General features: G+C 42.5%; 1 protein-coding gene and 1 pseudogene across 1 annotated transcript in view; one reads left to right on the forward strand and one right to left on the reverse strand.

The window, feature by feature from the left end:
• Positions 1 to 108: 108 nt before the first annotated feature.
• Positions 109 to 12,883, reverse strand: part of LOC148341609 (uncharacterized) — a 137,701-nt gene continuing 124,926 nt past the window's right edge. Inside the window, exon 3 of the mRNA XM_088282940.1 lies at positions 109 to 2,197. Coding sequence (XP_088139066.1) covers positions 945 to 2,197 — 1,253 coding nt within the window. The 3' untranslated portion in view covers positions 109 to 944. The remainder of the gene's footprint in view (positions 2,198 to 12,883) is intronic.
• Positions 4,965 to 9,618, forward strand: LOC148341610 (E3 ubiquitin-protein ligase TRIM35-like; annotated as a pseudogene).

Consider the following 12,883-nt stretch of genomic DNA (forward strand, 5'->3'; position numbering starts at 1 on the left):
CCTTTAGATTGAGATTACAACAATGTTTCTTCAATTATTTTAATATGTAAAAAATATACAAATATTTTTAAATACTTTTTATCTCAATCTTGAGTATTTGTCAAAATATTTGCTCATTTAAATATGTACCCAAATATTTATTGAAATTAATTTAATACTTAAAATTTGATTTAAGAATTTTTTTTTATCTTTTAAAATTAGGATTCCTAAATTTGTTCAATATTGAGTAAATGTTTCTATATTATTATGAATTTAATTTACTCTGTATGTGGTTGCGAATTTCAAATTGAAATGTTTCACTATTTTATTATTTAAATGTTAGAGTGTTAAAAAATATCTTAGCATTTATTTAAGTACTTAAATATTTCATTTCAGTATTCAGAGGCGCAGCAACGAACTGCGTGATGGGGATCATCTCCTTCGTGGTGACAAATAAACGCTGACTCCAGTCGCCATCAGATTGCCAACTCCTGACATTCCAAAACCTTCAAGAGAAACTGAGATGATTTGCGTTTCTCTGTCTGGTTCTTTTTATAGTTCAACTTCTAGTTCAGTTTTTCACCTTTTCACACAGCGTAATGAAAGCCAGTTGAGCAAGTGGAACAAGTGATTTTATTAATAATTGTGGAAGGCACCGATTTCATAAGCACTGTTTCTTCTCACAACTTTTCCATTAAGTACGATTAAAAAGACAACTGAAAAGCATAATGTTAAAAAATGTTGTTCCAGGCAAAGGCAATTAATTTTATTTATAATGCTTGATCTTAAAAACAAAAAAAACATCATCACTCAGACACGTTGGTTCTTCTGGCACTGATCACATTGGCTTAATGTCAATAAAAAATCTTTGCAAAATTAAATTGATCATATTTCATTCAAAATCACATTTGCATCTTACCAAAAAGAGTCAGTCCCTTCAGTTTTTTTGGTCTTTTTTTTAAGCTTCATGGATCGCTGCAATTCTCACCAGCACAATTGTGTCTCTCAGCACCCTTTTTAGAAAATAATTTTTTCGCACAAACGCTGCAACTGAATGGCTCGTCTCCACTGTGTGTTCTTGCGTGGCTTCGTAAATGTGACTTTTGAGAGAAACCCTTGGCACAAACTGAGCAGGAAAAAGGTTTTTCTCCAGTATGCTTTCTTGTGTGGCTTGTTAAACTTGCCTTTATAAAAAAGCTTTCACCACAAACTGAGCAGGAAAAAGGTTTTTCACCACTGTGTGTTCTTGAGTGCGCTGTTAATTGTGACTTTCGAGAGAAACTTTTTCCGCAAACTGAGCAGGAAAAGGGTTTTTCACCACTGTGTATTCTTGTGTGTTCTGTTAAAATTGACTTTCCAGAAAAGCTTTTGCCACAAATTGAGCAGGAAAAAGGCTTTTCTCCACTATGTATTCTTGTGTGACTTGTTAAATTTGCCTTTTGAGAGAAACTCTTGCCACAAACTGAGCAGGAAAAAGGTTTTACACCACTGTGTGTTGTTGTGTGTTTTGTTAAACTTATCTTATGAGAGAAACTCTTGCCACAAACTGAGCAGGAAAAAGGTTTTTCTCCACTGTGTGTTCTTGTGTGTTCTGTTAAACTTGCCTTTTGAGAGAAGCATTTTCCACAAATTGAGCAGGAAAAAGGCTTTTCTCCAGTGTGTGTTCTTGTGTGTTCTGTTAAACTCGCCTTTTGAGAGAAGCATTTTCCACAAATTGAGCAGGAAAAAGGTTTTTCTCCACTGTGTGTTCTTGCGTGACTTGTTAAATTTGCCTTTTGAGAGAAGCATTTTCCACAAATTGAGCAGGAAAAAGGCTTTTCTCCACTGTGTGTTCTTGTGTGCAGTTTTAAAGAGAATTTTGAGGTTAATGATTTCCCACAGTGAGAACATACCCAACTGTCAGTGGGACATGCCCTTTCACCTTTGGCTTGCCCATCATTATCATCATCATCGTCATGAGCATCTGATAATGTGTCCTCATTATGTGCTTGTGATGGCCCCCAGTGGTCTTCGTCACCTTCTGTTGTCACGTGATGACTTGAACTGCTACTTGGAGGCTCCGCCCCTCTCTTGTTCTCACTCTCATCCTTGTTTACATCTTCAGTCTTTATAGGGACAACGTTCACTGGTGACTTGTTGATCTCCTCCTCCTCCTCCTTTTTGATGTGAGTCAAGTCTGGCTCCTCTTTCACAGAACGGAGATCGTTTTCACTGACGTCTGCAGGACACAGAAAGACAAACACACATTTGGTTTGGTCAAGTCAAACCTCATGCGGCGACTTTTTCTTATATTGTTTTCTACCGTGCTACCTTGACTTGTGCCTGCCTCACACGGAGCAATACGTGCGACCCCAACTTGGACCGGACCATGGGGGCATTTCACAAAATTACGTCCTACGATGTAAGCCTCCCGTTAGCCGCACAACAGTGATAAACGAGCATTTAAAAAGGAAGCACGTTGCGGCTGAGGCCCGATTTCATTCCTGACATGGTCACAGACGTTTCTGGAAGCGAGCTGAAGTTAGCGCACACAGGCTGATGGAACACCTGTTGTGGGACCCTAACATATTGATGCAGACCACTGGGGGGCATTGCAAACTTAATGTCATCGATAAAATAGGAATCCTTCAAGTGAAATATGCTTACAAGTATTACATTTTGCATTTAGGGATAGAACTAAATGTTCCTGGCCTTTTTGGTAGAAAAGGGGGTTGTGACGTACTCCCTTTTTAAGCCCATAGTATGCCAAAGATGCAGATGCATTCCTTGCCGCATGCGCTTGTTCAGTGATGAGATCCGTGCAACCCTGGATGGCCGCATTCAATGTATTTTAAATGTTTGGATGAGGTGAAACTATGCACACGTGCACAAAACTGTGCAGGGCCACCGGAGGTTCATTGACTCACCCGACCAAGCCAGTACAAACTTCATAAATAAATAAGACCAATACGTATTTGTTTTTTTTTTAAACTTAATATTTTGTGTTTTATCCACTAAAATTGATCAACCGCCATTGATGTTTTCGCCGCAGTGTGCACATTTTTTAGAGTCAGTCAGAATTCCTTCTGTCAAGAATTGCATGAAAAAGATATAAAATAAGTAAAATGTAAACTGTTCAATAATCAGTTCAAATTTTATACTGGAAAAAACATGGAGTTCACCCCCCACTATTGGTTATTCTTTGGCATTTATTTTCTGCACTGATTTCATTTGGCATAAACAAATGTTCAGCAAACCGACAAGTAGAAGGCAATATTCAAAAATAAAACGGCAATAACCGTGAACGCATTTCCCCAAACAACTTAATGTTGTGATGCATATTTCTAATGAAAGAAAGTCGTTCTATACAAAGCAAATGAGAGTTAGACGTGTACAAACCTGCTTTGTGTAGCACAACACGAGGCTGGTTGCAAACTTCGTCCAGCAGTTGAAGATGTTGCTCGTTCTCTTCTTTTATTCCACAAAGTTCCTCTTTGTACTTGGGTGTCGTTCTTTCACACATTTTCAAATGATAATTCCAAAAAACCCGCCCTTGATCGCTGCTTGGCGATGAGTCATGTGCCTCTTTTCGTTAGCGGCTAGCTAGCTAACTAGCTAAGCTAACTACGCCGAAAAGCATCAACGCGCGAAGATGAGGTTATCGGGACACAAAGACTTAATGAATTATGTCGTAGTCCTTTAGAGTAGCACTGGACATCCTTTGAGAAATTTACAGTCAGTTCCACACTAAATCAGAAGAATTTAGCGGAGGTTTTTTTTGTTCCCGTGTGGACGGGTCGGTGGATGTGGTCGAGGTCCTTCGGAAGCTGCGCGCTTGTCAATGACGTCATGCTTTAAACACGTATTTTTCAAATATATTTCTTTGCCTCTGTGTTTGTTTTTACACCTGGCTGTTCTATGTTAATATATATTCTATATAATATTTCAATTCAGTTGATAATTTTTTTTAAACAAAATAACTGCATCCCACCATGATGACGCGCCAGCCTCACGTCACTTCCGCTTATGCTCCGAGAAGCCGCTGCTGCAACAGCAGTGGAACGTTTACGTTTCTCCTACCGAACTTGCAGCAACTGATCTCCGTTCTCATCATTTTTCCTGCATTTGCAGGATTATTATCTGTCAACACGCCTGCCAACCTGGGGCCTGAAACGAAAGCAATTTGAATATACAAACTCATAAAGAATGGAAAAATATGAACACTTGAACACTCGTCTTCTGTTGGATACAGAGACGCGCAGAACTGTGCTGAGAGGGACCGAGCCCCAGACTTTGTACTAGATCTCCTGTTAGGAATAAATCCGCTCCCGTGTGGAATTACCGGCTTCCTGGTCATTTCTCTCTCAAACCGTGCACGCATAATTGTTGGATGAATGTAGGTCGTGTTTGGTTAACAATTAATGGAGTCAGATAACCAATTAGAACAATTTGGTAAACTTTTGGTCCAGATTTATAGTTAAAATTCCAACAATCCCCACAAGAATTTGTTTCAATATTTCTGATTGGTTTGGATGAAATCAGTGATTCTCATCTGTTTCACACTCGACTTGCATTTTGAAACCATTGAGGCACTGTCTGGGCAAACAGGAAGTCGATGATTTGAGTAGGCCCCCCCCTGCACTATGAGAGCATCTGAATAGGACAAAATTATCAGTTTTACGATCATGCAGTGATTCTGAATATACTTTCGACATCTTGACCTGACACTCCCTTTGCCGGCCGTTATCTCTTTTAATGTTGCACTTTGGTACCTGGCTAATTGCAGTTGCACAATAATAAAGACATAAAAGTTTGTTCAATACAATTCAAGTCCAAGTGTCATCGATTGAACTCTGGCAACAGAAGCACAGCTCCAGGAAGTGCACTTTGGACTTTTTTAGGATGTCAAATCATCTGTCCACTTGTGACTGAGGCAGACGCACAGTGGCTCTCCTGAGAGTGAACGTTGGAAGCTTATTGACGGAGTCGGTGTCTTTGCGAATAATATGGCCAGCCATGTTGGGGTCATTCTCCAATGTCCGACCTGTTTGGACGTCTTTAAAGATCCTGTCGTGCTGCCTTGTAGTCACAGCTTCTGTCGCACGTGTGTGCTGCAATGGTGGGAGCAGAAAGGAGATCTATCGTGTCCGGTCTGTAGGACTGAGTTTAGTTCGATGGATATTCCTTCAAACCTGGCCCTGAAGAATGTGTGTGAGGCTTTTTCACAAGCCTCAGTGGAGGCGGAGGAGAGATGCAGCTTGCACAAGAAGAAACTGAAACTCTTCTGTTTGGACCACCAGGAGCTTGTGTGCCTCATCTGCAGAGATGCAAAAATCCACACTGGCCACAAATTTCGTCCCTTCTGTAAGGTGTCAAAGGTCACAAAGAGACAGTCCAGGAAGGCCTGAAGGACATGAAGAAAAGACTGAAAAAATTTGAGATAAGAGACAACTGCAACGAACAAGCGACGTACATCAAGGTCCAGAGCGAGTAGGTTGAAAATAAAATTAAGAAGGATTTTGAGGAGCTTCGTCGCTTCCTGCAGGTTGAGGAGGAGTCCAGGTTGTCCACTGTGAGGGATCAAAAGCAGAAGAAGACTCAGAGGATGAAGGAGAAGATTGAGGCTCTCAGCAGAGACATTGTCGCTTTCGCAGATGCCATCAGGAGCACAGAGGAGCCACTGACGTCAGAGCCCGTTTCCTTCATGAAGAACTTTCAGACCACGGTGACCAGAACCCAGAAGCTGTCCGACAAGCCCGAGTTGCTCCCAGGGGCTCTGCTGGATGAAGCCAAACATGTGGGCAACCTCACGTTCAACGTGTGGGAACGAATGAAGGAGATGGTCTCCTACAGTCCAGTCATTCTGGACCAAAACACGTCTGCTCCAGAACTCAGTCTGTCTGAAGATCTGACCAGTGTGAGTTTTAAAAAAGGACAGCAGCGTCCAAACAATCCAGAGAGGTTCAAGTGGAACGATGTGCTAGGTTTGCTTTGGTCTCGGGAACACACACGTGGGATGTGGAGCTGGGAGACAACATACGCTGGGAATTGGGGGTGCTGTGGAGGGACCCTTGTTTGTCATATGACATGAAACTATGCCGCATTTCATTTTTTGATGGTGACTACATTATGTTTTGTGAGCCACTTGAATCTTGGACTAAGCCTGTGAAACTGTATAGGATTCGAGTTCAAGTGAACACGAACGAAAGATCAGTTTCCTTCTCTGACTCTCTTACAAACACTCAATTCTGCAAAACAAAACCTTCCACTTAGCTACGGTTGTCACACAACACGAAAATGTTTCCTGACTTTGAGACGGAGGATAAAATTCCTCTGCAAATAATTCCACTTGCTCCTCATGTTCCAACTCAAAGTCAGAGATGTTTTGCTCCCACATTAGAAATCTGATCTGTTGTTTTGCATGACATTTTTTTCCCAGCGAGATAGTTGACATGGATTGATTTACTCAATAAACTGCAAACAAAACAGAACAATTTTGAACAATGTTTCCTGATTAAGAATGTGGGAAATGTCATGTCACACTTTGCCAAATTTTAAGAAATAAATAATGCCAATTTTTAAGAAATAAATAACAAAATGTGCAATGAAGTATTTTTTAGTGGTGTCAGAAAAACGCGTTATTAATGGGATTAATCCAACCCCATTTTAACGCCGTCAATTTTTTAAATGAGTGACATACCTGTCAACTTACACGGTTTCCCCGTATTTTATAAGTTTTTTGACAATTTCTAATCACATACGGCGTATAACGACTTTTATACGGGAAACCACAAAAAAGTTAAACAAAAAAAAATCCCAATGACGTTTCAGTCCAGACCGATATCGACTCGCCATTCGGTAATGATTCCTGGCGCGTGAGGCTGGTGCGGAGGGGACGGTTTCGCCCGCCGATGAGCGGGCGGGCCGGCCCGTGACGCCCGCCGCGCGCCGGGGCTCGCCGCGACCCGGAGCCGCATCCGTGGCGGTAGGTTCAGGCATGCAAGGAGTAGGTACCGGGACCCGTGCGGTAGTGTGGCCCGCGGGGACGGCTGTAACGGGGCCGGGGAGTGGGGATTGCGGGGGCTGCACGCGGCGCGAGTCGCGTGCAGTTATCCGTTTAACCTCCTCGAGGAAGCGGGGGCTGCGCGCGGGGCAAGCCGCGCGCAGTTATCCGATTCCTTTTCCCTCGGCCCAACCTTGTCGGTCCCCGGTCTGGATCGCCCCGTCCCCGCCGCCTCGTCCCGCCCCGCTCCTGCTTGTTACGTTCCCGCCGTCTCGGGTACTTGTCTAAACCCCACTAGTCTGGCCGGGGCCCTGCGCTACTCCCCCTCCCTCAGCCCCGCAGCCGTCGGTGTCAGCGGGGCCTGGCCGCCCTCGGAACCAAAAACCAAGTCGCCGGGTACCCAACTCTTGCCCCAGACTTCTCAGGATCAAAGGTCAATACCCAAAGAATTTTGGCCTAAAATCTTTGAGCTGAAAACTGGATTTGGCCAAGAGCGTTTCCCCCTCATCCGACAGCTCTACCAAGTGCTCCTGTGCCTGCCTCATAGCAATGCTGACAGTGAGCGTGTGTTCAGCAACGTCAGAAAGATTCACACCGAATATAGAAAGACAATGGGCACTGACACTCTTACAGCTCTACTCCAGCTGAAGTTAAACTGTGATGACCTATGCTTCAAAGTTAAACCATCTCGGGAGCAGATTATGTCAGCAAAATCATGCACATCGGAATATAATAAAAAACATTAAACGTTAACACTGACTATGAAAATATAGGTGAAATTGTTTATTTGAATACATGCTGGGCCTGGAAGTACAATGCAAGAATGTTATGCATACTGCCTTTATTATTTTCCATTACATTGTCTTTCTTGCTAAATACTTAATAGTGATAATAAAATATAATTAAAAAACGCCACGATTGTGTTTATAAGGTTTTTTATCCATTTATAAGGGGAACTACACTGGTTTATAAGGGGAGTCACTGTCCGAGGTTGACAGGTATGTACTTAGCACCTGCCATGTCACTCAGGACTTCTTCACGCTTGGGAATCTGATAATGTTCTCTTATATGAAAAAAATCAGTGCCTACCTTCTGCCAGGGAGTTGTGGGAAGGTCAGTTGCTAATACGTGCATAATATAGAAAAGACAAAAAGAAGAGCCAGGGGGATTTTAAACAAAGATTAATTGTAAATAACATAAAGCAACAGCTTTAGTATGTTTACGATACGTTTTTTAAAAAATAATTTTATGGTTACTATACGGTTTTTTTAATGGTTACTGTAATGTTCCGTCTTCTATCTTAAGTAGTCACGCAGGCAACGTGATGCTGCTGGCTTGTGTCTCCTTATTTACTGACTTGCATTGTCGTCTATGTGCAGACACACTTGTTCGTCTGGTAACCAAAACACACATCGGGCAATACTGCCAACTAGTGGCCAATGATATAACTGCTATCATTACATCTCCCTTTCAAACGTTAAACAATGCCTATGCCTTTTTTATTATTATTATTTTATTATTATTATTATTATTATTATTGTTTTGTTATAAATTATTTTCACTTCTTATCAATATCTATCCATTTTTTTTATGACAACAAGCATCTCTACAACAATTTTAGCAACAATAACACAACATTAAACATTTTCAATCAGCCTGTCCGGTTGTCGTCTAACTCTTGTTGATCTTCGAAGAGGTTCAGTAATCCCAGAAATTGCTGGTGGTTGAGGTCTGTGCTCCTTCGATGTATCCACCTGCTTTGCAGCCTCAGCCGTATCAGAAGATTTCTTCCAGTCCTCGGGAACCATCAGAAGACTCCTCCTGTTCCTCCTCACTCTTTGTCCATCCTTTGTTTCCACAATGTAAGATCTCGGTCCGGCTTCGCTGAGGACAGTCACTTTTCTGTCCCAACAATTAGGTCCCTCAATCCTTACAGTGTCTTTCTCAGAAAGAGGTTCCAGATGTTTTGTAGCTCTATCATATGCAATTTTCTGTTTGAGTTTGAGCATTCTCTTATTTTCAATCCAAATGTTGTTGTCATGTCCTTGTGGTATTTGTGGGAGCGTGGTGCGAAGCTTACGGCACATGAGTAGGTCAGCAGGCGAAGAAGCTCCCCACTCCAGAGGTGCAGCTCTGTAACTCAATAGGGCAAGGTAAGGATCAGATGCATCATCCTTGGCCTTCCTTAGCAGTCTCTTGATGATTTGCACTCCCTTCTCAGCCTGCCCATTTGCCTGTCGGTATAAAGGGCTTGAAGTGATGATGTGAGCCTCAGCCTCCTCCGCCGTAACGCAGTCCTTGATGTCACTGTTATGGTGCGGCGCTCGGGATAATGCATCAGCAAGCACTATGTATTTTCCAGGCGTGTATATTAGCTCAAAATCATAGCGCTGCAATGTCATCATCATGCGTTGAATTCTGGGCGTCATGTCATTGAGATTTTTCTTCCTAATTGAAATCAGTGGCTTATGATCAGTCTCTGCTATGAACGTGGGCAGACCATAAACATACGTGTGAAATTTGCCAAATCCAAACACTAAACCCAGTGACTCCTTTTCGATCTGAGCAGAGCGTTTTTCAGTCTCTGACATTGACCTGGATGCATAGGCTACAGGTTGCCATGTGTCTCTCGCCTTTTGCAGCCGTACGGCACCTAGCACGTCTGTCGACGCATCCGTGAAAATTTTGGTTGGTTTTGATGGATCAAAGTAGGCAAGGACTGGCTCAGCTGTCACAGTTCTCTTTAGATCTTGCCATTCTTTGTCATGTTTTGTTGTCCACTCAAAGACTACGTTGTGATGCAGCAGCTCTCTTAGGGACTTTGACTTGAAGAGAGGTTTGGAATGAACTTGCCCCGGAAGTTTATCATCCCCATTGCTCGCAGAAGTCCTTTTTTCTCAGTTGGAGCTGGCATGTCCAGTATTGCTTGCACTTTGGCCCTGTCAGGCGCCACTCCATCTGCCGTGAGCTTGTCTCCCAAGAATGTCAATTCTGTAACTCCAAACAGACATTTCTCTCGTTTTAGTTTAAGTCCATTCATTTTAACTCATTGTAGCAGTTCCTCGAATCTCTCATTGTGTTCTTGTTCCGTGTTTCCCCAAACAACCAAATCATCAATGTACACACGGGTTCCTTCCAGACCTTCTATGATTGACTCCATAGCTCTGTGAAAGATCTCAGGCGCAGACTTTATGCCAAATGGCAGTCTCAGAAAACAGAAACGCCCAAATGGTGTGTTGAAGGTGGTGTACCTGCTGCTTTCGGTGTCCAGCTTCAGCTGCCAAAATCCATGCGATGCATCTAATTTGCTAAAGTACTTAGCACCTGCCATGTCACTCAGGATTTCTTCACGCTTGGGAATCTGATAATGTTCTCTTTTAATGTTTTCATTCAGATCTTTGGGGTCGAGGCAAACACGTAACTCTGGGAAGTTCCTCTTTTTAACACACGTGATGGAATTTTCTTCCACTTTCTCTCTGACTCTTATTGGTGTCATTCTGCTCAGTTCCTTTTTTAATCTATCTTTGAGAGGGGCTGGAACTCTTCTCGGGGCATGTACTACAGGTTTAGCATCTTCCTTGAGCTGTATTTTGTAAGTGTAAGGTAGCGTCCCTTGTCCTTTGAAGACAGAAAAGTATTTGTTCACTATACTCTTACTACCTTCACTCTGCAACACTTTGTTGTTCTTATTGAAATCCTTGCTGTTGACTTGGTAAATTCCTTTTACCAGTCCAAGCTCTTCAGATGTCTTGTCTCCAAGGATTGACTCCAGTCCACTTGGCACAATTGTGAACGTTAACTTGTGTTGTCTTCCCTTTGCTGTCACTTTTAGCCTACAACATCCCTTTGTTTTTTTTGGCTGATTGTTGTCGGTTTTCAATTTCACTGCCTTTTCTGTGACTCTTTCCGGTTTCTCTTCAAGTGATTTCAAGTCTTTTTCATTAATTATGTTTGCTTTTGCTCCTGTGTCAATTTTAAAAGCAAATAGTGTCCCATTGACAAGCAGTGGTGCAATCCATTTATCTTCTTTTACTGCATTAACAGCTTGCTCTGGGTCTCCTCTAGTTTGTTGTTGCACATCGCTTTCGTCATATGACACGATTTTGATGAAAAAAGTGTCACTTAGGTCATCACTATCATCTGTGTCTTCCTGCACGGTGTGCACTTTCTTCTTGGTGTTGCACATCTTAGCATAGTGATTTTGCTTTTTACACTTAGCACAGGTTCTCCCAAATGCAGGACATTGTTTTGGCCGTGCCTTTCTCCACACTTTTTACAGTTGAATGGAGCTGGATCATTTTCATTGTTTTTGGTCTTTTTCTTGAATTGCAGTTTACCTTTCCTCGTCACTGCCTTCACGGACTCTGCTTCTTCATAAGATGGCGCTGCTTGGAAAGTCAGCACATGCTGTTTTGCTAGCTCATTAGCTTGGCAAGTCTTTATTGCACTTTCCAATGTTAGGTCCGCCTCCCTCAACAGCCTCTCTCTTAGTTTCTTTTTGTTAGTCCCGAACACAATCTGATCCCTTATCATTGAGTTCTTCAGATCACCAAAGTTACAAGACTTGGCTTTAATTTTGAGATCGGTGAGGAAATTGTCAAAGGACTCACCGGGCTGTTGGAGCCTTGAACGAAACACGTATCTCTCATAAGTTTCGTTTTTCTTGGCAAGACAGTGTTCATCAAATCTTTGCAGGAGCTTTTCAAACTTGTCTTTATCTTCAGGTTCATCATATACAAAGGTGTTGAATACCTCGATGGCCTCGGCTCCGGCAATGGTTAGCAAAAGGGCTATTTTTCTTTCGTCCGCTCTGTTACCGACTCCCACGGCGGCAAGGTAGAGCTGGAATTGTTGCTTGAAAGCCCGCCAACTCGCGTCCACATTTCCCGTCATTTTCAGCGGTTCTGGTGGCCTCACGGAGTCCATCTCGCGTCAGTCCGATTCTTGACCCGCGACCTGGTACCATGTAATGTTCTGCCTTCTATTTTATAAGAAGTCACGCAGGAACAATGATGCTGCAAGCTTGTCTCTTTATTAACTGGCCCGCATTCTCGTCTCCGTGCATACTCACTTGTTCGTCTGGTAACCACAACACACATAACAGGCAATACTGCCAACTAGTGACCAATGATATAACTGCTATCATTACAGTGGGGGGGCGCAAATTGTTTTCTTATTGGTAGAGGGGGCGTGAAGAAAAATAATTGGGAAGCACTGCTCTACAAAGACAGTGTTACTGGATATTACATTTTGGAAGTAACTTGGCCAACACTTGTAATGTCGTCCTCGGGCTATTCAACTCATAACACCACGCTTCATGCAGTTCAACAGGTGGGCACACGGTGGCGCCCACGAGGCATCGCAGCAAGTCTCGTGCCACTTTTTTGAATGTCAGAGGAGCGTCGAAAGTCCGCCACTGTAAGTGGTGCAATTGTGAGTTTCAAAATAAGAGCGACAAGCATCGGCGCTGTGTTCAGTGACTGACGTTTGAGTTGACTCAAACATTTAGATCAGGAACTTCAACTTTCGGTTCCAATTTGGTTAGCCATCCAACCTATGAAATTGGTTATGGAGAGTACACTTCACTCGCCCCACTGTTGGCTGTATTCATGTGCAGTGTGTAGTTGATATAGACCCAGAGAACAAGTATATTCATTTAAAAATTAATTGTAATTCATTTAATATGTTTTAATTCACATCATTGTCATTCATTGATTTTATTTAATGTAACGATGAACCCTTGACCCTAATTAGTGAAGAAGAAACTTCACACTTTGGACATTGTAGTTTGTTTTATCTGAGTATTTAGCTGCACTGGAGACGTGACCTTGGTTGTGACATTTTTTTTGTTTCAATTCTGACTGATGAGGTGCTAAACAGTGTTGATGTTGTGGGTTCAAATTCATACCATGGCCTTTTTTT

This window comes from Idiotropiscis lumnitzeri, chromosome 2, assembly GCF_059441095.1.
Source record: "Idiotropiscis lumnitzeri isolate Australia: NSW breed Sydney's pygmy pipehorse chromosome 2, RoL_Ilum_1.0, whole genome shotgun sequence".
NCBI lineage: Eukaryota > Metazoa > Chordata > Actinopteri > Syngnathiformes > Syngnathidae > Idiotropiscis > Idiotropiscis lumnitzeri.